Source organism: Schistocerca nitens, chromosome 4 (assembly GCF_023898315.1).
Source record: "Schistocerca nitens isolate TAMUIC-IGC-003100 chromosome 4, iqSchNite1.1, whole genome shotgun sequence".
Taxonomy (NCBI): Eukaryota; Metazoa; Arthropoda; class Insecta; order Orthoptera; family Acrididae; genus Schistocerca; species Schistocerca nitens.
The window spans coordinates 817442086-817470000 of record NC_064617.1 but is presented as its reverse complement, the minus strand read 5'-3'; the positions used below and the strand labels follow the sequence as shown (position 1 = coordinate 817470000).

Genomic DNA, 27915 nt, shown 5'->3' with positions numbered 1-27915 from the left:
AATCTGTGTATTGAGCATGCAGTAAAAGAAACAAAAGAAAAATTTGGAGTATGAATTAAAGTCCAGGGAGAAGAAATAAAAACTCTGAGGTTTGTCGATGACACTGCAATTCTGTCAGAGGCAGCAAAGGGCTTGGAAGAGCAGTTGAACAGAATGGGCAGTGTCTGGAAAGGAGGATATAAGACTGCCTGAAAAGGAGGATGTAAGATAACATCACAAAAGCAAAACGAGGATAATGGAATGTAGTAGAGTTGAACCATGTGATGCTGAGGGAATTAGATTAGGGAATGAGACTCTTAAAGTAGTATATGAGTTTTGCTATTTGGGTACCAAAATAACTGATGATGTTCAAAGTAGAGAGAGGATATAAACCAAAGACTGAAAAAAAGATTCTGACGAAGAAAAAATTAACATCGAGTATAGATTTAAGTGTGAGGAAGTCTTTTCTGAAAGCATTTGTATGGAGTGTAGTCATGTATGAAGTGAAACTTGGACAATAAACAGTTTAGGCAATGACAGAATAGAAGCTTTTGAAATGTGGTGCTACAGAAGAATGCTGAAGATTAGATGGGTAGATCATGTAACCAATGAGGGGGGGTACTGAATAAAATTGGGGAGAAGAGAAATTTGTGGCACAACTTGACCGACCAGAAGAAGGGATCATTTGGTAGGGGACATTCTGAGGCATCATGGGATCATCATTTAGTACTGTAGGGATGCATGGAGGTGTAAAAATTGTAAAGGGAGACCAAGAGATGAATAAAGTAAGCAAATTCAGAAAGCTGTAGATTGCAGTAGTTACTCGGAGATGATGAGGCTTGCACAGGATAGAGTAGCATGGAGAACTGCATCCAACCAGTCTTAGGACTGAAGACCACAACAAGAACAGGGGATAGTTATACCCTGCTAATTTATATAGCCCAAAAGATGAACTTAAGATAAGAAATATAAATCATTAACACAATTGATTTCTGTATGCACTGATTATTGTCCTATGTTATAGACTCAAAGACATGTAACTAACTGTGATTGTATAGATCTCATAATTAAATTTCCCCGAGACATTTAAGTCTCATCTTTATCTATGATAATGTTGGAAGGTGAGGATATGAGTTGAAATTTGTGCCATGGCCATGCACAGTGCTGCAGTGGTGTAATGGTCAGCATTTCTGCCTAGTAAACAAGAAGAACTGGGTTCGAGTTCTGTGGCTGTGGCACAAATTTTAGTTCATATCCTCAGCTTCCAACAATATCGTACATGTAACTAATTTTAAAATGAAATCTATTACTTGCACATCATGTAACAGAAACCAGAATGACAGCTGGACACCAACTTAAACATTGATTCAAACACTTGCCCATTTTTGAATGCTACAAACTCTTTTAAGATTGTGCTATTCCATAGTAAATCATTTTTGGGAACAGAAATATCTGTAGGTGACTAATTCAAAGATATCTGTAAATAATTTAAGATCAGTAGATCCTAATATTGTCTTTACTTTTGAAGGTTACTATTCTGCTCATAGTTGTATGAACTGAGTAAAAGAACCACAGTGCTTCATGCATAACTGAGGTCATAGGGGATACTATGAAAATCTCCATCTTTACAACCCAAATCCTGAAAATTATTCCTTTGAATGAATGACGCCAATAGTGCATGAAATAAATGTGAGATAAACCAACTTCCTCTAAACACCTAACATATCTCTAATCATCAGTCACTGCTTAATATTTATCCTCTCATTCTTTAAATACACAAAATCTTGGCACAAATAAGAACAGGTTATTATATCTCCAATTCTGCTAATAGATGATAAGAGGACGACAGTAGTAATGACAAGCAGAAGCAACTAAAATAAGGTTGGTAAGACTTGGATTTAACATAATGTAACAGCAAAATCACTGGTGACAGAACACACTTTCAGTCTGGACAAGGACAGAACAGGAATTCAGCATCAGCCTACTGAAGAAACAATGCCAGATCACATAAATCAATTTAGGGAAAGTGTACAAAACCTGATTAGCAGCACAAGAAAGAGATTTAAAACTCACTCCTGCCAAACAGAACTCGTGACGTAACTACTAGACATCACTTCGTCTTAGGAACTCCCAGTAAAGGCAAAAATGTGAGTTCAAGTCTTACTACATAGTTTTTCCATAGCTGAAATGATTCACATCAGAGTTGCTTGTCCTAGACCAATGTAAAGATATTCATTATTGCCGTAAGTTTATCATGTAAATTGCAAATTTTTTTATTGTACATTCCACAGTTGAAGATGAATTTTGGTCAAGAGTGTCTTACAATAACACTAAGGAGTAGTTAGTGACAGGACACTTCTTGGGACAATGGATGCCTAACTGCATCTTTCAAAGGATTTGTGATTTACTTTGTTATTTAGGTTTGAAACTAACTTCTTTGTTATATCCAGGGATAACTGTAAATCATATCTTACATTTTTTGCAATGCACGTGGGCACTTCTCTACAAAGATAGTACAGCATATTCTGTTTGACTGAAAACTTTAAGCTGTGTGTCTAATTCGAAATCTGGGTGCCTTGTCCATTCAATTTTTTCCTTGTCTCCTCCTGAAAAAAACATTCTTGCCTAAACATGTTAATTGTGTCATGTTAACAGCATATTTTCATCAACAATAACTGTAATTTATTTTAATTTCAATTATAGAAAGTAATAGCCTCAATGTGAAATTCATACACTGAAAATATCAACAGACTTCTCCCAAATGAAAGCGGGTTATAAATCTCCATAACAAGATCAAGGTGACGTAATTACCAATGCAAACTGCAGCAGATAGCCTGCCAGATAACATTGCAATTCGATTTCACATACTGAAATCAGCTATCTGGTGGTACTGGTGCATCTGTCTAGTAACCCCTTGTAGCATATTAATAAAGATGGTTCGATATCATCAAGACAGAAATACCTTTACGAGGTGGATTCAAGGTTGTAAGCAAAAGCCATATCATGACTGAATAATGATTTAGTAAAATATAGAAGTTTCCAGAAACCTGGTTTGTGTAAATGATAATCCTGCTGCCTTAGCCATCCAAGTTACCAAAGCTGAATTATTAATCATGGGTTTGGAAGAAATGTAATGGTTAAAAAAAAAGACATATAATACATCCATTTCTGTTAAGTGGTATATTTCCTTTTGAGAGCTATGTACATTTTTATATTAAAAAGATATTTATTAAAAACAATAGAATTTTTTGCACTATGTTGCAAACATATCCAACAAATTATCACATGGAAATTCCTTGTCAACATTTTTAGTTCTGCGAATAGCACAAAATGTCCTATCGGAGACCAGCTATTCCTTTAGTTTTGGATGATTTTTTGTCCCTCTTTATTCTCCTTTTCTTTCTGGGGTCTTTCTTCTGATGTTGGATGTTGTCTTTAAAATTTATTACATACAGTGTGCCGCAAATCATCATTTCACAGCTTGTTTCCCCTAAGTTGTATATTTCTTCAAGATCAGCACTTGTCCGCTCATCGTACATCCACCAACCTACGTCAGAAGTGAACAGTAAGCAATGAACTGTGTGATATGATCATGATATAGATGCAAAAATAATTGGTGGATGCTTGCTCCTTTATTTCATGTCACTTGATAACATTTAGGGGAAGGAGAAAAGGAAAGGGTCTGTGGGGAAAAAACGAGCAATATTTGTAATCTGACGACACAAAGAATAAACCAAACATTTTAAAGGAAGAATAAATAAAAAATCTGAAATTAACAGGAATGGGAAAACAGAAGGTACCTATATAAACACTCCCTTTGATAGCCAATTGAAATAATGGGCACAAGTAAAAAAATGCAAGATATCATTTAACATGCATTTCCTGTTTTCGTTATGAACATGATATTAATACCAATAAAACCTGAACTGGCGGAAGTAAAGCTGTGAAGGCGGGCTGTGTGTCATGCTTGAATGTTCAATCAGCTGAGTACTTGCCCATGAAAGACAAAGTTCCCAGATTCGAGTCCCAGCTCCACACACAGTTTTAATCTGCCAGAAAGTAACAATAAAGCGTAACTGGGAAAACACACATAGGTGAAACAAACAGTGGTCCAAACAAACCCTAGATACACAATAAGATCCAAACAGTAGTTAACATAGTGAAATTTGATGATATCTGAAAAAACACTGGTTAACAGATTTTTATGTCATTGTTCTGTATCAGCTTCCAATTTCCTTCCTGTACTTTTACAATATCACAAACAAATCTTAGTTCTGAATAGAGCCACAAAAGGATTTTAATTAGGATGCATTCACGGTGCTATCTCAGATATACAAGGACCAATTTACAATAAATACGAAAAAAATAAAATAAAGAGAAAAGAAATTAAGCAATTTTGGAGTTGGCCAAGGATAAGTTTGTACAAGTATGTTGCAACAGTCAGGGACAAAGACATAAAAAATTAAAACGTATGTAACTGAGAAGGTGCGGGTTGCTTGAACACAAAAGGGGTGAAGACCTTTAGAAAGCCATGAAGTCTAACCACAGTGCAAGATGACACAATTGGAAGCAAATAATATGAAAATGATTACGGCATGACAAAGTGTTACATAGCACTATAACATAATGGCAAAGGAGTGCCTGCAATTCAGAGCTGAGTCTACTCCAGGTAATAAACAACCAGTTTAATATGTATGGTTCTGAAAGGAATGGAACCAACTTACGGCAGTCCCTCGGCCCACAGTTCTGCAATATCACTGTCATTAAGCCAAGATCCACATATTCGTATGCTTTTCTAAAGCCAAACGTATTTGTTACGAACAGGTTTTTATCGCAATTGTGTGTGTATTTGATTGCAAAAGAGCTTATGAGCTATGAGGCTACATTATCAATATACTGATGTGCCAAAACATTACGACCACCTGTTTAACGACAGGATTGCAATGCAGCAGTGATTGTTTTACTATTTTTGTAAATTACATGCCACTGGTTTGTGGGCACGTAGCTGGTGCCTGATAGTTCCCAGATCCATTCAATTTGGTTCAAATCAATAGGAATTTGTTGGCAAAGACATCAACAAGAATTCACTATCATGTTTCTCAAACCAATGTAGCCCAATATAGCTTGATTTTTGCTTCGTGACATGGACAGTTACCCTGCTGTAAGTTGCCACCACTTTTGGGGAAGCCCTCAAATATGAAGGGAATGCAATAGTGTTCACGGGGAACCCTGCTGTCATGGTGCCTTCGATTACTACTCACGGTAGTCCATGTGAGAGCCATCCTACTGTCCTCCCCACAGCATTGCTCTACCAACCTGTGTCTGTGGAGTGATGCAGGTTTCGAGCAATCATTTGCCTAGACGACGGTCTATCTATACACGACAATCGAACTGGTGTAACAAGAAATGTGATTTGTCCAACTCGGCTGAGCATTTCCACTGATCCATGGTCTACTCTCAAAGATCCTGTGCCCGGTCATAATTGATGATGTCACTGGGTTCACATGAGAGAAGACACACCCCCAAGCTCCATGATCTGTGATGAGGCATTGATATTCAAAACCTTGCATCTATTCACAGTTTCACCATCATTCAACCATTTTCTATGAATGGTTACAACAATAGCACATGAATAGCCAAACAGCTTCATCATTTCTGAGATATTTGTGCCCAGATGCAGGGTCATGACAATCTGCCTTTTTTCAAAGTTGCTTATGTCAGCCTATTTCCCAATTTGTGGCATGTTGTTGCCCCAGAAAGTTTTACAATTTGCCTCTGCTCTGCTTACACACTTACCTTACTGTGTCATATGCCCCCTATTTCACCAGTCGGCATTCGAGTGTTTTTATTCTAAAATATCAGCACTATACATTAATTCATGTGCTCATTTAACACTGCAGTTTTGACAATTCATTTGCAGAGGTCTTTCACTCAAATACATTAAATTAAAAATAAAAACCATATGGAAACAAAATTTATGCTCAAAGACTATATGTTTGAATACGTAAGTCACATAAAATTTCGTAATCAAAAGGCTACCAAAAATGTATTACACATGAAACCTGCACACATCTGAAAGTTATCACAATTACTTTTTAACTTTGCAGAACGTGATGATAGCTTGTCAGAAATTGAAAATTATTGGACAATATGACCTGATGGTAAATAAACAAGGGCATGGGCACCAACTAGGACTTGTGGAAGTGTAATGATAACTGATGACTGAAAACAGACACGGGATTATATTTAATTTCAATTAAGGTGTACCAAAGAAATCTTGGTAATGATTATCACCTATGTCTACATCCACAAACTGCAAACTACTATGAAGAACACAGTAGAGAGTACTTCCCAGTTTACCACATTCCTGTTCCATTCATGTAAGAATGAATCTAGAAGGGTGGGACTTAAGCTTGGACAGAAGACGAATATTTTGCAGGATCAGTAGTGTGTTCTTTGTCTGACACACACCACAATCTCTAGCTGTTATCTTCCCTGGCACAACAGATAAAGCCGACACATCATCCAGCTAGGGAATTGTTTCTACTTCTGTCACAACCCCCCCCCCCCCCCTCCACACGCACACCTGTGCGCACATGCACAAAGATTTATAAGTATACAGGGTGGTCCATTCTTCATAGTGACCGGGCCAAATATCTCACAAAATAAGCGTCAAATAAAAAAACTACAAAGAACGAAACTTGTCTGGCTTGAAGGGGGAAACCAGATGGCGCTATGGTTGGCCCGCTACATGGCGCTGCCGTAGGTCAAACGGATGTCAACTGCATTTTTTAAAATAGGAACCCCCATTTTTTATTGCATATTCATTTAGTACGAAAAGACGTATGAATGTTTTAGTTGGACCACTTTTTTCGCTTTGTGACATATGGTGTTGTAACACTCACAACCATATAAGTACATGGTATCACGTAACATTCTGCCAGTGCGGATGGTATTTGCTTCATGATACATTACCCATGTTAAAAATGGACCGTTCATCAATTGCAGCAAAGGTCGATATCGTGTTGATGTATGGCTATTGTGATCAAAATACCCAAAGGGCATGTGCTACGTATGCTGCTTGGTATCCTGGATGACATCATCCAAGTGTCCGGACCGTTCGCTGGATAGTTACGTTATTTAAGGAAACAGGAAGTGTTCAGCCACATGTAAAACGTCAACCACAACCTGCAACAAATGATGATGCTGAAGTAGGTGTTTTAGCTGCTGTCGCATCTAATCCGCACATCAGTAGCAGACAAATTGCGCGAGAATCAGGAATCCCAAAAACGTCGGTGTTGAGAATGCTACATCAACATCGATTGCACCTGTACCATATTTCTATGCACCAGGAATTGCATGGCGACGACTTTGAATGTCGTGTACAGTTCTGCCACTGGGCACAAGAGAAATTACGGGACGATGACAGATTTTTTGCACGCGTTCTATTTAGCGAGGAAACGTCATTCAACAACAGCGGTAACGTAAACCTGCGTAATATGCACTATTTGGCAACGGAAAATCCACGATGGCTGCAACAAGTGGAACATCAGCGAGCTTGGCAGGTTAATCTATGGTGCAGCATTATGGGAGGAAGGATAATTGGTCCCCATTTTATCGATGGCAATCTAAATCGTGCAATGTATGCTGATTTCCAATGTAATGTTCTACCAATGTTACGAGGTGCATTCAAGTTCTAAGGCCTCCGATTTTTTTTCTAATTAACTACTCACCCAAAATCGATGAAACTGGCGTTACTTCTCGACTTAATCGCCCTGCAGACGTACACATTTTTCACAAAGCTGACGCCATGATTCCATGGCAGCGGTGAAGGCTTCTTTAGGAGTCTGTTTTGACCACTGGAAAATTGCTGAGGCAATAGCAGCACGGCTGGTGAATGTGCGGCCACGGAGAGTGTCTTTCATTGTTGGAAAAAGCCAAAAGTCACTAGGAGCCAGGTGAGGTGAGTAGGGAGCATGAGGAATCACTTCAAAGTTGTTATCACGAAGAAACTGTTGCGTAACATTAGCTCGATGTGCGGGTGCGTTGTCTTGGTGAAACAGCACACGCCAGGCCTTCCCGGACGTTTTTGTTGCAGTGCAGGAAGGAATTTGTTCTTCAAAACATTTTCGTAGGATGCACCTGTTACCGTAGTGCCCTTTGGAACACAATGGGTAAGGATTACGCCCTCGCTGTCCCAGAACATGGACACCATCATTTTTTCAGCACTGGCGGTTACCCGAAATTTTTTTGGTGGCAGTGAATCTGTGTGCTTCCATTGAGCTGACTGGTGCTTTGTTTCTGGATTGAAAAATGGCATCCACGTCTCATCCATTGTCACAAATGACAAAAAGAAAGTTCCCATTCATGCTGTCGCTGCGCATCAACATGCCACACGGGCAGCCATGTGGTCGTCCGTCAGCATTCGTGGCACCCACCTGGATGACACTTTTCGCATTTTCAGGTCGTCATGCAGGATTGTGTGCACAGAACCCACAGAAATACCAACTCTGGAGGCGATCTGTTCAACAGTCATTCGGTGATCCCCCAAAACAATTCTCTCCACTTTCTCGATCATGTCGTCAGACCGGCTTGTGCGAGCCCGAGGTTGTTTCGGTTAGTTGTCACACGATGTTCTGTCTTGATTAAACTGTCGCACCCACGAACACACTTTCGACACATCCATAACTCCATCACCACATGTCTCCTTCAACTGCCGATGAATTTCAATTGGTTTCACACCACGCAAATTCAGAAAACGAATGATTGCATGCTGTTCAAGTAAGGAAAACGTCGCCATTTTAAGTATTTAAAACAGTTCTCATTTTCGCCACTGGCGGTAAAATTCCATCTGCTGTACGGTGCTGCCATCTCTGGGACGTATTGACAATGAACGCGGCCTCATTTTGAAACAATGCGCATGTTTCTCTCTCTTTCCAGTCCGGAGAAAAAAAAATCGGAGGCCTTAGAACTTGAATGCACCTCGTACTACAAGATGTTTCACTGCATGACAGAATGGCACTGTACTTCCAACATGATGGATGTCCGACACATAGCTCGCGTGTGGTTGAAGCGGTAATGAATAGCATAGGTGGATTGGTCGTCGAAGCACCACACCATGGCCTGCATGTTCACCGAATCTGACGTCCCCGGATTTCTTTCTGTGGGGAAAGTTGAAGGATATTTGCTATCGTGATCCACCAACAACACCTGACTACATGCGTCAGCGCATTGTCAATGCATGTGCGAACATTACAGAAGGCGAACTACTCGCTGTTGAGAGGAATGTCGTTACACATATTGCCAAATGCATTGAGGTTGACGGACATCATTTTCAGCATTTATTGCATTAATGTGGTATTTACAGGTAATCACGCTGTAACAGCATGCGTTCTCAGAAATTATAAGTTCATAAAGTTACATGTATCACATTGGAACAACAGAAATAAAATGTTCAAACGTACCTACGTTCTGTATTTTAATTAAAAAAACCTACCTGTTAACAACTGTTCGTCTAAAATTGTGAGCCATGTGTTTGTGACTATTACAGCTCCATCTATCACAAAGCAAAAAAAGTGGTTTAAAAAAAAAAGCAGTTGATATCCGTTTGACCTATGGCAGCGCCATCTAGCAGGCCAACTATAGCGCCATCTGGTTTCCCCCTTCAAGCTAGACAAATTTCGTTCTTTGTAGCTTTTTCGTTTGACGCTTATTTTGTGAGATATTTGGCCCAGTCACGATCAATGGACCACCCTGTATATATATATTTGCTTTTTCCCCCAACCAAATGATGTTAGTAACTGGCATACGATGCAGTACCCTGCTACTTGCTACTGTGTATTGTCACACCATTATACCTTCTTAATGTGTACATCACTCTAATACAGGCACTCTAATAATAGGCAACTGAAATCTGAGACTGCAGTCATGTGTGTGAGTTGCGTTTGCGTGAGTGTTTGTGTGCGTATGTGTATCTATTGTTGGCAAAGGCTTTCAGAGAATAGGGGGGATGTGAAATGAATTGGAATCTTACTTCCATTAATTTTGCGACCACAAAACTGCTGAGATGTGTGCTGGTGCATTGTGATGATGGAAAAGGACTTCTTTGCTGTCTGATCACCAGCGTTTTTCTTGCAGCTCGGTTTTCAAACGGTCCAGTAACAATGAATAATATGCACCTGTAATAGTTTAACCCTTTTCCAGATAGTCGATGAGGATTATCCCTTGCAAATCCCAAAAGACAGTCACCATAACCTTTGCGGCCGAAGAAATGGTCTTCGCCTGTTTTGGTACAGTTTCTCCCTTGGTAACCCATTGTTTAGATCATTGTATGGTCTCAAGAGTACAAGTATAGTAATGTATCCATGTTTCATTCACAGTGACAAAATAACACTTAAAGTCCTGCGGGTTCTTCCTGAACAGCTGCAAACCATCCTTCTTCACACGATTCCATTTTTGGTCAAGCATGAGCAATTGCGGAACCCATCTTGCAGATAGCTTTCTCATGTCCAAATGTTTATGCAAAATATTATGTACCCGTTCATTCGAGATGCCCACAGCACTAGCAATCTCATGCACCTTAACTCTTCTGTCATCCATCACCATATCATGGATTTTATCAATGATTTCTGGAGTCATAACATCCACAGGGCATCCAGAACATTCAGCATCACTTGTGCCCATATGGCCACTCTGAAGATTTTGAAACCACTTATACACTGTTCTAATCGAAGGTGCAGAATCACCGTAATGTTTATCAAGCTTCTCTTTAGTCTCCTGAGGCGTTTTGCATTTCATAAAGTAATGTTTAATCACCACACAATATTCTTTTTCGTCCATTTTTTGACAATCACTCAAACTTCCTTCATTCACACGAGTGCCAAACACAAAGAAATAGACCAATACGGCTGAAACTTGGTGTGCATTCTTTCCAAAGGTGCTACTAACTAAACATGACCTCGATACGCGCCGATGGTGCCATCTCTCAGACTTTGCACTGACTTTTCAAATGCCCCTCGTACTCCTATATCTCAAGCTATAATTAAATTCAATTAATTTTCGATGATAGGAAAACAGCTTTTAGAAGAATAATAGCAATACCAAACAATAGTAGTTACAATACCCTTTGTACTATAAACAATCAAAATCGTGTGTTTAGAAAATGTCTTAAACTTGTTCTAGCAAAGTAGGGTGTATTTTAGAGGTTTTGATAATGTTGTTAAACTATTTCATATGATAAATTATGTTTTCCATTATTATAACCAGTAGTACATTGTAGGAAGAGTATAAATACTCGGCCTCGAGTATTGTTAGGGCAGATGAGAGCTGGATCCACTAGAGGACACATCTGTGCACACAGCTGGGATAAGTTCTTGGTGAATGATTCAGGTTTGGATTTATAATAGAACAACTTGTGTGTTGGACATTGTCTAAAACAGCACATTACAACAGTGCGATGATGGATTATTTGGGAGTGATAAACAGTTGCAAAAGGCAGAATGATATGTGACTTTATATTCGTACTTTGTTGAGTATTAATGCTGAACAGTGCAATGGACCTCACACAAACATTTCTATCAAATTACTGCATCTGGACTAATTAATATCGCCAGTGTAGTATGTGCTACCATCGCTTAGCTGTAGTAATAACAACAAGGCTTATTACACTGAAGACTGATCATGAGCTCATAAGATACAGGTTTTGAAGTGAATAAATCTACGTAGTTACTTTACTTCAGTTGTGACCTACATCACTGTAGTGAAATCCATTATGGTATCCTGTATTTATTGAACAAGCATATTTTAGCTCATGTATGTAGTCATCAAGGGACACCGAAGGCAAGATATTCACAGGTATTTAACCAATTTTTAAGTACTAACTAACTGGTGGGACGTTACAAAGTGTATAATCACTCTTTTGTCTTGTTTCGCACTTGTTTGGGGAATATTGAAGAATAGGATACAACCTGTCGGCTTTGAAAAATGACATCACAAGTTACCACAGTTGATCACTGCACAGGCATAGACAAATGATAGAAACAAAGGACTGTAGATTGTGGGATACACCGCAAAAAAACATATTTCAGATGTGACTTTACATAAATTGGTCTTTTTGCAGTAGAAAGTCCTAGTATCATTCTTCAGTTGACCTATACAGGTCAATTGAAGGATAGAATACTAGTGCTAGGGGAACAAGGAAAAAGTGACATATGTAACATTGGCATGGAATACCTCAGTTGACATATATAGGTTGTATTGGGCACTTCAGTTGACCTACATTAATCAGCTAAACACAGATTACAAATGTTATGTATGTGTTTTTCACATTTGTTAGTACTAGTATCAAGTGAAGTACATGCTACTAGTACTAGCAAAGGTGAAAAAAGCGACAAACATTAAATTTGTATCTCATACTTCAGTTGACCTACATAGGTCAATTGAAGAATAGGATACTAGTGCTAGCAAAGACACAGTACAGAGGGTGGGTATGCTTGTCATTAGGAGTTCCAATATTAGGTGGCTGATGAAGCCCCTCAGGGAGATAGCAGACAAGGTGGGAAAGAATTCCTGTGTGCATTCGGTATGTTCGCCGAGAGGCCTCATCCGGGATTCCAGGAGTCCCTGCCGGCAGCTATCGAGCGCACTTGGTTCAACCGGCTGCATGTAGTGGCACATGTCAGCACGAATGACGCCTGCTGCTTGGGTTCTGAAGCCATACTTGGCTCCTTTCGGCGGATGGGTGATTTGGTGATGGCAACTAGCAATGCATGTGGGCTGCAGGCTAAGCTGTCTAATTTGTAGCGTCGTACCCTGGGTTGATCATGGTCCTCTGCTTTGGAGCAGAGTGGAAGGTCTAAACCAGCTCAGACAACTTTGCGACAGTATCGGATGCGAATTTCTCGACCTCTGCTATCAGTGCAGAACTGTAGGGTTCCCTTTAATAGGTCAGATGTGCAGTACATGCAGGGACCGGCTACTAGAGTAGTGGAGTCTGTGTGGCATGCACATGGGGCTGTTCTAGGTCGCAGAATCCCCCCCTTGGCATCAAAGACGATTTGCTGTTAAATCAGTCATCGTATTCTCAGACAATATTGGTCCTTGTAGATCAGAGATAGAAAAGATTAATATGATTTTAGTTAACTGCAGGAGGAGTAACATCTTGTTAAAAAACTGGGTCCATCTGGCTCCGGATGGTGGCACCCTGTAAGGGGACCTGCCTAGGGTTACTAGGTGAAACCTGGTCAACAGTCTTAAAAGCGGAAGAGGAAGTTCAGATTCCCAACGGCGAAGAGAGCAGAAGAACTACCTCCAGGACTCACAATCTTGGTTGTATTTTTTGTGGCCTTTGGGCCACACCCAAAATAACTTTCATCAATTATGGAAGTGTGTGATTTAACTATTTTACCCCAGGTGGACGATCCACCATACGCCAGTACGTTAGCAGACATTCGGATTCTGGGGAGTCTTCAACATTGCACAAAGACAAGTCGGAGCGTCTTGGAATCTCATCCAAATTTCAACATAAGCAATCAACGTACCTAGCAACTTTCAATGCAAACTCATTGTTGAAAACCGGAAAACTAAAACATCTAACAGATATGCTAAAGAACCACAACATACCCATAACAGCCATTCAAGAAACAAGATACATGGATACAGATACCTTTCATTCCGAAGGTTTTAGAATATACAAAGGCAAAGTGGGGCCGATAGTAATGAAAAAAGTACCACATCTTGGAACAGCCTTTATAATCAACAAACAAATCTTGAACTCAATAGCTGACTTTGATTCTTAATCAGAAAGAACCTCAAGTCTTACATTCACAAGCACAAACAAAATCTACACAATTATCAATGCACACGCCCCTATAAATGAGGACCATAACAGTAAAAACAAAGAAAAGTCGAGACCTTTTGGAATCATCTAGATGACATTAGTCAGAAAATTCCAGATAAAAACATCATCATTCTTCTTGGAGACTTTAATGCACAGATTGGTGAAGAAAAATGATATAAGAAAATAGTTGGAGACTATCCCGCACACAAGAGAACAAACAGAAATGGTGTGAGGCTAATAAAACTTTGCCAAGCACACAATTTAATCCCTAAATCCACAGCTTTCTAGAAACTACCACGAAGACAAAGGACATGGATATCACCAAATACTAGCCTTGGGAAATTTAAAGTTCATCATGTGGCAATCAAGAAGATTTCTCGCAAAGAAATCACGAATGTTAGGTTACTCAAGGGTGCAAACTTGGATTCAGACCATTACCTTTCTAAAATTAAGTTCAAAGTCATCCCAAACAGGAAACACAGCATGAAACAAATTAAGGGTCAGAAGTAGTACAGCTTGGAAAAGATATTAAAATCAGATGAATTCACAAAAGCAACACCAACCACACAGACACAAAGCTGGGAGGATATCAAGGAAAACCTCATTTCTACAGCCGAATGGATAGCACCTAACATAAAAAGTAAAAAACATGCCTGGTGATCGCTGGAATGTGATGCCCTCATTGAAACAAGAAAACAGGCATGGCAAAACTGCAGAAGAAAGCAGATTAATGATGAATTTCATTAGAGTTAGAAAACTGGTAGATAAAAATATAAAAAGGATTAAGAAGACACATGAAAACAAAACCCTCCTCCAAACTGATGAAGAATTTACTAAAAACAACACAAGAAGCTTTTACAGAACTTTCAAACAAAGGTTACCAAGATACAAAGCACACACCCAACAATTTCGAGATGTAAATGGGTTGTGTGGGATGAAAGGGACCAGACTGCTACGGTCATCGGTCGATGTAAATGGGACCATCGCTCACGATAATGCGTAAAATTGCAAAATACTAGCAGGATACTTTGAGAAACTCTTGAATTGTGAACCCATCCTTTAAAAATTTGAATCCATCCCAAATAACTGTGATAAGCTGGATTCAGAAGCACCAACAAATGCAGAACTACAGAAGGTCATTTCAGAACTTAAAAACAACAAAGCATTTGGAGAAAACCAAATAGTGGCTGAATTATGGAAAAAAGCTGACAAAAATGCAATTGCATCCCTTCAGTTTGTTTTCATAAAATCTGGAATAAAGAAGAGATCTCCACAGAATGGAGGACAGCTCTCATTCACCCTATCCACAAGAAAGGTTTGAACACAGACCCCCAACAATTACAGAGGAATTTCACTGCTGGATATAACATACAAGATTCTTTCTGAAGTCCTTTTGAACAGGGAAGGGCCGCAATTGGACCCGCAAATCGGGGAATACCAGGGAGGTTTTAGAAAGGGTAGATCATGTTCGGAACAAATACTAAACCTCAAAAACATTATGACATACCAAAAATCAAGGGCAAAGAAAACAACTAATATTATAAAAGCGACCCTTACAAATACATTTTCGAAAGTTAAATTTGTGGGCGAATTATCGGAACCCTTTGAAATAAAAACGGGAGTGTGACAGGGGGATGGGCTCTCGCTGTTGCTGTTCAATTGTGCACTTCAGAAAGTAGTCAGAGAATGGAACACAAATATTAATAGTGGTATAAGACTGGGTTGCAAAATGAAGGACCTTAAAGTAAATTGTATAGCTTTTGCAAATGCAGAAACAATGGAAGAGCATGGGAGCAAATCCTTGAACTAAAGAAGTTTACATCTCCTTTGAAAATACTAAGATATTGACAAACACCAAGCACTCATGTAAATACCTCAAAGTTCAAGAACAAAAGACTGAAATAGTAAAAGAATTCAAATATCTTGGAGAATGGATTAGTTGGAATGCTGGGGAAAGCAAAGCAATGGAATCCAGAAAAAATAAATGTAAACTGGCCTTCCAACTAACAAAAAATAATACAACAAAAAATCCCTATCGTGGGGGTCCAAAATTACAGTGATTAAGCCAGAAGCACTGTATGCAGCAGAAACACTAAACATGAATTTCAAAGGCCAAATGGAGAAACTTGAGCTAAAGGAAAGAAAAATTTTAAGCAAAATCATAGGACCAAAATTTCAAGACAGTAAGATTATATACATAAAAAATGATACTCTCTATTGAAAATTGAAAAACTTTCAGATAATATGCGAAAAAGGAGGATAAATTTTTATGGTCACCTTCTCAGAATGAATTCCAACAGATTAACCAAACAAATCTTTGACTTTTTCCGTAACTGAAAAACGAAGCCCAACTGGTTTAAAGAAACTAAGAAAGATCTTGCAGAATTAAAGATTTCAGAAAATTCACTTATTGAGTGAACAGCTAAATTAATTACTAAAAGATGACAACATCAGGTTCCAAGACAAATCTGTGAAATAAAAGAAGAAGAAAACTGTAGGAGCATCCAAGGAAAGGTTCCAGAATTAGTATCGCTTACTCAAGGTTATAATGTACAGATAATATTGGGAACAGAAAGCTGGTTGAAACCAGATGTCCATGACAATGAAATCCTACATTCAGATTGGAATGTTTATCATGTTGTTGTTGTTGTTGTTGTGGTCTTCAGTCCTGAGACTGGTTTGATGCAGCTCTCCATGCTACTCTATCCTTTGCAAGCTTCTTCATCTCCCAGTACCTACTGCAGCCTACATCCTTCTGAATCTGCTTAGTGTATTCATCTCTTGGTCTCCCTCTACGATTTTTACCCTCCACGTTGCCCTCCAATACTAAATTGGTGATCCCTCAATGTCTCAGAACATGTCCTACCAACCGATCCCTTCTTCTAGTCAAGTTGTGCCACAAGCTCCTCTTCTCCCCAATTCTATTCAATATCTCCTCATTAGTTATGTGATCAACCCATCTAATCTTCAGCATTCTTCTCTAGCACCACATTTCGAAAGCTTCTATTCTCTTCTTGTCTAAACTATTTATCGTCCACGTTTCACTTCCATACATGGCGAAACTCCATACAAATACTTTCAGAAACGACTTCCTGACATTTAAATCTATACTCGATGTTAACAAAGTTTTCTTCTTCAGAAACGCTTTCCTTGCCATTGCCAATCTACATTTTATATCCTCTCTACTTCGACCATCATCAGTTATTTTGCTCCCCAAATAGCAAAACTCCTTCACTACTTTAAGTGTCTCATTTCCTAATCTAATTCCCTCAGATCACCCGACTTAATTCAACCACATTCGATTATCCTCGTTTTGCTTTTGTTGATGTTCATCTTACACCCTCCTTTCAAGACACTGTCCATTCCATTCAACTGCTCTTCCAAGTCCTTTGCTGTCTCTGACAGAATTACAATGTCACCGGCGAACCTCAAAGTTTTTATTTCTTCTCCATGGATTTTAATACCAACTCCGAATTTTTCTTTTGTTTCCTTTACTGCTTGCTCAATATACAGATTGAATAACATCGGGGAGAGGCTACAACCCTGTCTCACTCCCTTCCCAACCACTGCTTCCCTTTCATGTCCCTCGACTCTTATAACTGCCATCTGGTTTCTGTACAAATTGTAAATAGCTTTTCGCTCCCTGTATTTTACCCCTGCCACCTTCAGAATTTGAAAGAGAGTATTCCAGTCAACATTGACAAAAGCTTTCTCTAAGTCTACAAATGCTAGAAACGTAGGTTTGCTTTTCTTAATCTAGCTTCTAAGATAAGTCATAGGGACAGTATCGCCTCACATGTTCCAATATTTCTACGAAATCCAAACTGATCTTCCCTGAGGTCGACTTCTACCAGTTTTTCCATTCGTCTGTAAAGAATTTGCATTGTATTTTGCAGCCGTGCCTTATTAAACGGATACACTGGTAATTTTCACATCTGTCAACACTTGCTTTCTTTGGGACTGGAATTATTATATTCTTCTTGAAGTCTGAGGGTATTTCGCCTGTCTCATACATCTTGCTCACCAGATGGTAGAGTTTTGTCAGGACTGGCTCTCCCAAGGCTGTCAGTAGTTCTAATGGAATGCTGTCTACTCTGGGGGCCTTGTTTTGACTCAGGTCTTTCAGTGCTCTGTCAAACTCTTCACGCAGTATCATATCTCCCATTTCATCTTCATCTGCATCCCCTTCCATTTCCCTAATATTGTCCTCAAGTACATCGCCCTTGTATAGACCGTCTATAAACTCCTTCCACCTTTCTGCTTTCCCTTCTTTGGTTAGAACTGGGTTTCCATCAAAGCTCTTGATATTCATGCAAGTGGTTCTCCTTTCTCCAAAGGTCTCTCTAATTTTCCTGTGGGCAGTATCTATCTTACCCCTAGTGAGATAAGCCTCTACATCCTTACGTTTGTCCTCTAGCCATCCCTGCTTAGCCATTTCTCACTTCCTGTCGATCTCATTTTTTGAGACGTTTGTATTCCTTTTTGCCTGCTTCATTTACTGCATTTTTATATTTTCTCGTTTCATCAATTAAATTCAATATTTCTTCTGTTACCCAAGGAGTTCTACTAGCCCTCATCTTTTTACCTACTTGATCCTCTGCTGCCTTCACTACTTCATCCCTCAGAGCTACCCATTCTTCTTCTACTGTACTTCTTTCCCCCATTGCTGTCAATTGTTCCCTTATGCTTTCCCTGAAACTCTGTACAATCTCTGGTTCTTTCAGTTTATCCAGATCCCATCTCCTTAAATTCCCACCTTTCTGCAGTTTCTTCAGTTTTAATCTACATTTCATAACCAATAGATTGTGGTCAGAGTCCACATCTGCCCCTGGAAATGTCTTACAATTTAAAACCTGGTTCCTAAAGCTCTGTCTTACCATTATACAATCTATCTGATACCTTTTAGTATCTCCAGGGTTCTTCCACGTATACAACCTTCTTTCATGATTCTTAAACCAAGTGTTAGCTACGATTAAGTTACGCTCTGCGCAAAATTCTACCAGGCGGCTTCCTCTTTCATTTCTTAGCCCCAATCCATATTCACTTACTCTTGAATTTTAGTCACCCATGAATATTAAATTTTTGTCTCCCTTCACTACCTGAATAATTTATTTTATCTCATCATACATTTCATCAATTTCTTCGTCATCTGCAGAGCTAGTTGGCATATAAACTTGTACTACTGTAGTAGGCGTGGGCTTCATGTGTATCTTGGGCACAATAATGTGTTAATGCAATAATGCGTTATCGTAAGGATAGGTTAGTTGCCAATGGTGGCGGCGTGTTTATTGCAGTAGAAAATTCGGTACAATCTAGTGAGCTAATCACAGATTCTGTTGTGAATTAATTGGGTGAAACTGAGTATCAAAGAACGGTCAAAAATAGTGATTGTATGCTTTTATAGATCACCTGGGCCAAGATCTGTAATTGTAAAGCACTTAAGACAGAACTTGCAGAATATCATTAGTAATTTTCCTGATCATGCCGTTGTAATAGCAGGTGATTTCAACTTGCAAGGTTTAGACTGTGAGTATTATGCCAACAGAACTGGTGTGAAAGACAGGTTCATTGGTTGGTTTGTTTATAAGAAAGGGGGGAAGGGACCAAACTGTGAGGTCATTGGTCCCTAGTTCCTGGTAAAATAATTACACAAGGGAGAGAAGAAAAGAAAGGAGATGTACAGCATAATAACAGGACAATGGAAGAACCAGAAGATCGACAGAAGGACAACAAACACTACTATGGACAAAACAGGAAAAGAAAATCTCAAAGAGAAGCAAGAAACAGGTCGAAGGGATAAAAACAAGAGAGCAAATGACCGTGCCTGGCCGACCACGAGAATAAAAAGGAAAAGCCAGCCACTGTGCAACACATTAAAACATCCAGCCTAAAAGCATTAGCGTGGAGAACACAAAGGGACAAAGGACATGAGCGAAAACTTATTTACAATGATAAAACCCACTGTCACATATAAAATGTAAAACTAAATTAGCCAATGAGGCGTTGCCAGGTAAAATTAATGGCAACGAGTCCGGTAACTGAAGAGACCGTACCGTCAGCCGGGCGCCGCACCGACACTGAGGTGGGTCATCACGGCGCACGAGGTAGCCGTGTATCACCGAAGCGTGATCAATGTGGAGCCGACAGAGAACCACAGAGACCCTGTGCGAGGCCTGCGTGGAGGTCTTCCACACATTCGTAGTCTCCTTAATGGCAAGCAGTTTGTTCTGCGTACTGAGGTTATGCCATTCCATCTTGCAAAACCGCAAAACTTTGTGGTGTAGTACTGAACATAGGTCAGTTGCAGAGAAGCCAGTATCCATAAGCGGTTTCGCATAGCCTGTTTGGCCAGCCTGTCAGAAAGTTCGTTGCCTGGAATTCCGATGTGACCTGGGGTCTAGACAAACACTACTGAACGACTGGACCGTTCCTGGGCACAGATGGACTCCTGGATGGTTGCTACCAAAGCATGATGAGGGTAGCACTGGTTGATAGCTGTAGGTTGCTCAAGGAGTCAGAAGAGACGAGAGCACGAGATACAGACACCAGCTCGGCAGTGAAAACACTGCCCCCATCAGGCTAGGAATGCTGCTCAATATGTCCTCCATGGACATACATGAAGCCAACGTGATCATCAGCCATTGACCCATGGGTGTAAACCACTTGATGGTTTTGGTACATGTCAAGAATTGAGAGGAAGTGGCAGAGGAGAACCACGGGATTAACTGAGTCCTTAGGGCCATGTGAAAGGTCCTGGCGAGTCAGCGGCCTAGGTGTACATTATGGAGGTGTATGTGAATGGACCTCAAATATAGGTGGTAAAGGCAAGGACTCCAGTTCGGAAAGAAGGGATCGGACACGAACTGCAATTGGAAGCCCTGACCTGGGCCGCCGATGTGGGACATGAACCGCCTTTGGTGGGAAAAGGATACAGTAATCCAGATGCGCAGGAGAACTATAAACGTGTGCAATGTAACTGGCCAGCAATTGTGCATGCCTAACCTGCAATGGAGGGACTCCGGCCTCCACAAAGATGCCGGTCACCAGACTCATCCTAAAAGCACCTGTCGCTAGGCGAACGCCACAGTGGTGGACTGGGTTGAGTAAACACAATGCTGAGGGTGCCGCTGAACCATAAACCAGACTCCCATCATAGTCAAGGCGGGATTGAACAAGGACTCTGTAGAGCTGCAGCAGCATAGAGCGATCTGCACCCCAGTTTGTGTTGCTCACGCAGCGGAGGGCATTGAGGTGCTGCCAGCACTTCTGCACAAGCTGACAAAGGTGAGGAAACCAAGTTCAACTGGGCATTGAAAACCAGTCCTAAGAATCGATATGTCTCCACTACAGTGAGGGGATCGTCATTAAATAAAGTTCTGGTTCCGGGTGAACGGTACGACGCCGACGGAAGAGCATAACACATGACTTTGCGGCTGAAAACTGGAAGCTGTGGGCTAGAGCCCATGACTGCACCTTGTGGATGGCTCCCTGTAGGCGCTGCTCAACAACACCAGTTCAAAAAAATTTTCAAATGTGTGTGAAATCTTATGGGACTTAACTGCTAAAGTCATCAGTCCCTAAGCTTACACACTACTTAACCTAAATTATCCTAAGGACAAACACACACACCCATGCCCAAGGGAGGACTCGAACCTCTGCCAGGACCAGCCGCACAGTCCATGACTGCAGCGCCTCAGACCAAACAACACCAGTACTGGAGGAGCAGTACATAATGCAGAAATCGTCTGCATAAGAGAAGGTGAGACGGGCGGCCCTACAGCTGCTGCTAGACCATTAATGGTCACTAAAAATAGAGATACACTCAATACAGAGCCCTGTGGGACCCCATTCTCCTGGACATGGCAGGCACCAACTTGGACATGGAAAGTACGAAGTGACAGGAAATTTTGGATAAAAATGTGGAGCGAGCCTCGGAGAACCCACTCATATAATGTGGCAAGGATATGATGTCTCCAGTTCATGTCATATGCTTTTTGTAAATCAAAAAAGACGGTAACCACATGTTGGCGTCTGGAAAAGGCTGTTTGGATGGCAGACTTGAGGGACACAAGATTATCAGTGGTAGAGCGACCCTGGTGGAAGCCGCCCTGACATAGAGCCAGTAGGCCATGTTACTTCAGGACCCAATCCAACCGCCGACAAACCATACGTTCCAGCAGCTTACAAAGAACATTGGTGAGGCTGATGGGCAGATAGCTATCCACCTCAAGCAGGTTTTTACCTGGTTTGAGCACCGGAATGATTGTGCTCTCCCACCACCTTGATGGAAAGACGCCATCACACCAGATCCAGTTGAAGATCATCAAGAAATGTCGCTTCTAGTCAGATGAGAGATGTTTAATCATCTGACTGTGGATCCGATCTGGCCCATGAGCAGTGTCGGTGCAATGTGCAAGGGCACTGAGGAGCTCCCACTCTGTAAGTGGGACGTTATAGGATTCACTGCGGCACGTAGTGAATGAGAGGACTTTCCCTTCCAGCTGCCGTTTGAGAGTGCAAACGTACGGGGGGCTATTCTCTGACACAGAGGCTCGAGCATAGCGCTCAGCAAAGGGCTCGGCAATCGTGATTGCATCGATAGATAACACGCCATTTATGTTAACACCGGGAACACATGTTGGGGTTTGGTACCCGAAAACACGTTTGATCTTTGTCCACACTTAGGAAGGTGACATATGGTACCCAATGGTCGAGACATATCTCTGCCAACACTTCTGCTTCCATCATCTGATAAGTTGATGAATGCGGGCACGGAACCATTTGAAGGCTATGAGGTTCTCCATGGAAGGGTGCCGCTTATGCTGCTGTAGAGCTAGTCGACGATCCTTAATTGCTTCAGCAACTTCTGACAAACCACCAAGGGAGTGCCTTCGCCGGGGGCACCCTAAACAGCGAGGGATTACATTTTCTGCAGCAGAAAGGATTGTTGTAGTCACCTGCTCAACCATTACATCAATGTTCCCATGTGGGCGAGATTCAACGGTGACAGCAGAGGTGAAAGTTTCCTAGTCCGCCTTGTTTAAAGCCCACCTGGGCAGGCGTCCTGGGCCTGACGCCACGGCACTGACAGGAAGATGGGGAAGTGGTCACTACCACACAGATCGTCACATGCTCTCCAGTGGATAGATGGGAGAAGTCCTGGGCTGCAAATTGATAAATCAATGGCCGAGTAACTGCCATGAGCCACACTGAAATGTGTGGCAGCCCCAGTATTTAAGAGGCAGAGATCCAACCGAGACAGTAAAGTTTTGACAACTCTGCCTCGGCCAGTAAGCACGGTGCCACCCCAAAAGGGGTTATGGGTGTTAAAATCTCCCAAAAGTAGGTACGGCTTAGGAATTTGATCAATCAGTGCGGCTAATACATCAGGGGTACTGCACCATCTGGAGGAAGATATACACTGCAGACAATTATTTCCTGTGTCGTCCTTATTCTCACAGCCACAGCTTCAAGAGGGGTTTGAAGGGGCACACCTGACACTCAATTATAGACGCTATGGTTCCTGTAATATCCCTCCCTGTTGACTGGGAAGACATGGAACATTCAATGAGGTAGTTTACACCTCAGGGTCACCTGCTGCCACCGACTTATTGCCTGAGCAGTCTATATCCACTGTGTCTGAGGGTCTGGCGGTACCTAGGTCCTCAGCGGACAGCAAAATCTCCACCTCATCCACAGACACAGAGCTTATAGATAGCAGTGGTGTAGTGCCATTGCAATTCCCTTGGTCTTGGGGATCATCATGTTGACGGGTGTGATTTGTGCTTTCTTCCCACCATGGACACAATTTTTTTTATTTGAGCATTTCACTGTACATTATGATGAAAATGAGAGCTAACTCAGCTGCAAATTCCATATGGCATGTGACAGTGATTCCTCAGAACCTGCAACCCTTACTAAAGTACAAACCTGACAGTGATTCCTCAGAACCTGCAACCCTTACTAAAGTCCAAACCTATGTTTAAATGTTGGGTCGGCTGTTTCCAGAAATCAGTTTTGGACAATGATGTAACGATGCTATGAAGTGTGATGACAATTGTGTGCTAACAGTAACATAAAACACTGAACATATCTATTTTGCTTTGGAATGCAGGTTGTGGTGAAAGGTTCATCTGCAGCATAGTTAAAATGTCTAGCTTAAGCTGGAACACGACATTTTAATTATGAATTGGTGAAGACAACACGTGATGCCACACTCAACTCTAATACTTGCTATGACACATATTTTCTGCATAATGGATTCTGATGACTGATTCAAGACTGTTTTGATGGCACCATGGACAAAGCACACAGATGGTATTGTCAGACTAAGTATTTTTGAAGGTCAAACACGTCACGACTTGAAAATATCAGACGACTTGGAGAATATGTAACTATGGAATAACATATGTGAAGACTGTTCTGACACATTTGTCGGTTTCACAAACTCCCAACCAAGCCATCACCTTATAATGTAAAATGGACTTCAGGCTATGCTTTATTTCACACACAACAGTGTGTCTGTGGAAATTTATAAAAGATTTAAAGTAAAGAGCACAACATAAAACATATTCCTCCTCAAAGTATATCCTTGCTACCTAGCATCTCCACTTCGTCTATATAGCTCTAATGAACAAAGCGTTCTAAGCCACCACACACGAGAAATAACTGAAATATATTCAACGAAATATACAACAATTAATTTTTAGTAAACGGATAAATACATACAAAAGCATTTCAGACATAATCGCAAAACTTACGACGTACTTCAACGAATGGACCGATGGGGTTGGCGCGTTTCAGTAGACTTGGAAGGTTTTTCTTGTATCTGATGTGAATATTTTACTTTCATTCTCAGGGGATTTCTTAATTTCCTTGTTGTATGAATCTAAGACAATCTCCGTGTTAACACAGCATTTAAAACGACGAGACTGTAATTTAAGACGCTGTACTATCCTTCTCTATCGTGTGTTTGTATGGGATGTTAATTACTACCTATCAGTATTCTGTGGCAGTGAAAATTGATGTCAAACACCGAAACCATTACTCACCATTCCTTCCTTCATAAAACCACTGGTACCCATCATCGAAGCTAACAGTCTCCTTTTCTAGTCCACTGACTTCGACAAGCTGAGGTTTTTCCAAATAATCCGGTGGAATTTCCTGACGGCACATTGCACATTTTCTGCTCTGATTGGCAACACCTTTTACACACAGAAAGCAGAAGATATGTCCACAAGGAAGCTGGGCGGGGTGTATACACGTTTGGAGACAAACTGCACATTCTGGAATCTGCGGGCCTGAAATCGACAGCAAATAAAAATTAGTATCTACTTACTTACCAATTTCGTCGAAAGTATAACACAAACTCGTTACCTTCAAATACTTGTTCCTTATTTCCAGTTGCTGCTGCGCGCTCTTCTTTGTCCTCTTCTTTCGCTGACATCTTTATTTTATTTGGCTCAGCAGACGTGCCACCCTCAGCCATTTTCAGTTTATGACTAGCTAGACCGCATGAGCACCACCTTCAGGACACCCACGCGTTTACAATTTAACAGCTACACCCCTTAACACGAAACGACAATAACATTTGTTTTCATAATAACCCGTTGAGATTCACCTCTTTCACTCGAACGAAAACATAACATGATAACACCCAAAGTCAAAGATATTACATCACAACATAACGGATCTTGTTATTAATTATTGTGACTTGTGGTCCGAAGGCCGTATATCCTTCTCTCAGAGTTTTGGAGATTACGGAGTAATGTTGCATTTATCAATGAATATCATAATTTTTTTTTAAACTGCGATATTATTTTGATGGAGTGGAGTAGTTGGAAATGGTTGATCACATCGTATTAGCTGTTGAATGAAATCGGTTTACTGATTTGCGTACAGTTAACATTAATAAAATATGTCACTGATATTCCCTACTGTTATTCCGTCACATTCACAATAAGAGTTATCTCCAACTTGTATTCGGAGAAGATGGCTAGGGAACGATCCAAGATTAAATCACATCCGAATACGGTGCTTATAAACTTTTTATTCGTCTGAAGTATGTGGAACCTGGGCTTCGAGGGAATGACTGGCTGTATTTGACCGTGGTATTTACCTTTCATGTGTATTGATAGTTGATATTCGTCTCGCCATTCATGTCTTATTCTTCCGTATAATGTAGTCTACAGGTCTGATGGCGGCAATAAGATGTTTTTAACCCCTTGTTAGTCGCGTACGCATCTGTGGGATACGTGGACTAAATTTTGTTCAGAATTACAGCAATACATAAAGGTAAGTGCTTGCCAGCCCAGGACTCTTGCATCATACCTTTGTTATTGTGGCACGGAAGTTTCAACCCTATTTCGACGCTGTTGAGGTCGCAAACGAGGCAGACGTCGACACGTGTATCAGGTTGTGTCTACTAGAAACATCGCGCGATTTCAGGTAATGCATTGTCGTCGCTATCCATTGCAACTATAGTGTTGTTTAGAGCATGCTTAACCCTCTGGCTGGCGCGCCTACTGTTGTCACACGATTAGGCGCACGTTGTAAAATTTACAACATGGTCATTTGTCAGTAAAAACAAACTCGTCTTAAACAGACTATTATATTTATTAAAGAAAGGAGTTCATATTCAGTATCTTCAACATTTATAACAAACATTTTTGCTCTTTTAGTTCATTAAATAACAATCTAGCCGGTTTTCTGACATATATTCACTTTCATAAAACTTTTCACAGACAATTAGTTTGCATATTAATTCCGACAATGTCCTTAAAAATGAAAAAGTAGCCAATGGCCATCACCTTGTAATTCTTGAAATGGAATATCAGGCACACATTTTAGCCACAATGTCAACTCCACCTTTTGTCATGTTGTACTCAATTATGATTTCAAGTTTGTGTGTTTCTTCATCCAGTGTCGCTATGTCATGTACAGCAGACAAACTTATTATAGCACAGTTTTTACAAGGAACATATGAAACTAAGGTCTTATCCAAACACTGCACTTCCAATTTCTTTTGTTTTGTTTGGGAGAAATTCTGGAAGAGCTTCACATCAGTTGTTCGTCACTGTACTAATGCAAGTGATAGTCTTCTGCAGTAAATATTCAGAAAGGAGTTAGCATGAGTACCATTGTCAGTTGTAAGGTTCCTGTTAGAATTTTCTATAGGCACCACTTATCTTTTCACTAAGTCCTCAGGAGCATTAGATACCCGATATTGTCCTTTGGTTGTATGCCACAATAAACCTCCAGATTACAGCAATAAAATGTTTTTGCATCACAAAGAGCAAACATTTTTGTCTTATTTCCTGGGTATGTACTGAATGCATCTACAGCGGTGTCCGTATGGGTTAAGCATTTCATCTATCGTGGTGAATTCCCCAGGCTGTAAGGACATTGACAGTTAGTAGCAATAGGATCCAGTACAGTACAAATTGCAACCAACTTATCAGATTTTCTGCTGCCATTCCTCGTTTCCATATCAACAAACCGCATACAGCTTAGAAAAAACATAAACCTATTGTAACCCACTGCAGTCCTAAGCAGCAACATTCCCATTACGTCTGCTGCCCAGAGTTCCAGTACATTAGACAGATGGCATTTTCTTCTTCTTCTTAAAAAAAATCCCAAACGCAGCCATTATTTCGTCACTTTATTACCTCTTTTGCACGAGAATTGATGTGTGTCCCGCTGTTTATTTATATAGGTATTTGTATAGTTTACGATTTCATTAATAAAGTCAAAAAAGCGCTAACTTCATCAGTTATCTGGTGGAATTTACACAATGTTTTTTGTGTTAATTTTTGATGTTTTGGCACACTCGCTTTACACCAACGTGAAACTCTGTTTTTTCAATGAAGAGCCCTGGTGCATCTGCTGTTTCTTGATGATACAAGCATAATTATTAATCCAGTTAAAGAAACTCCAATTGAAAATTATACAAATAAGGTCTTTGGAAAAGTCATTAATTGGTTTTCGCAAATGGGATGGCTTTAAACTTTGAGAAAACTCAGTACATCCAATTTTCTGCTGCAAAAAGTACAGTTCCTTCAATAAATATAACACATCAACAGAAGTCAGTAGACAGGGTA

The 27915-nt window shown here is 40.5% G+C and overlaps 1 protein-coding gene across 1 annotated transcript in view; it reads right to left on the bottom strand.

Moving 5' to 3' along the window:
* The window catches only part of LOC126253236 (E3 ubiquitin-protein ligase rnf146), a 42107-nt gene extending 16338 nt beyond the window's left edge, over nt 1-25769 (bottom strand). The window contains exons 1-2 of the mRNA XM_049954424.1: nt 25193-25769; nt 24868-25116 (exon numbers count right to left, since the gene is read on the bottom strand). Of these exons, the coding sequence (XP_049810381.1) occupies nt 24868-25116; nt 25193-25304 (361 nt within the window). The 5' untranslated portion in view covers nt 25305-25769. The remainder of the gene's footprint in view (nt 1-24867; nt 25117-25192) is intronic.
* Between the last annotated feature and the right edge of the window lie 2146 nt (nt 25770-27915).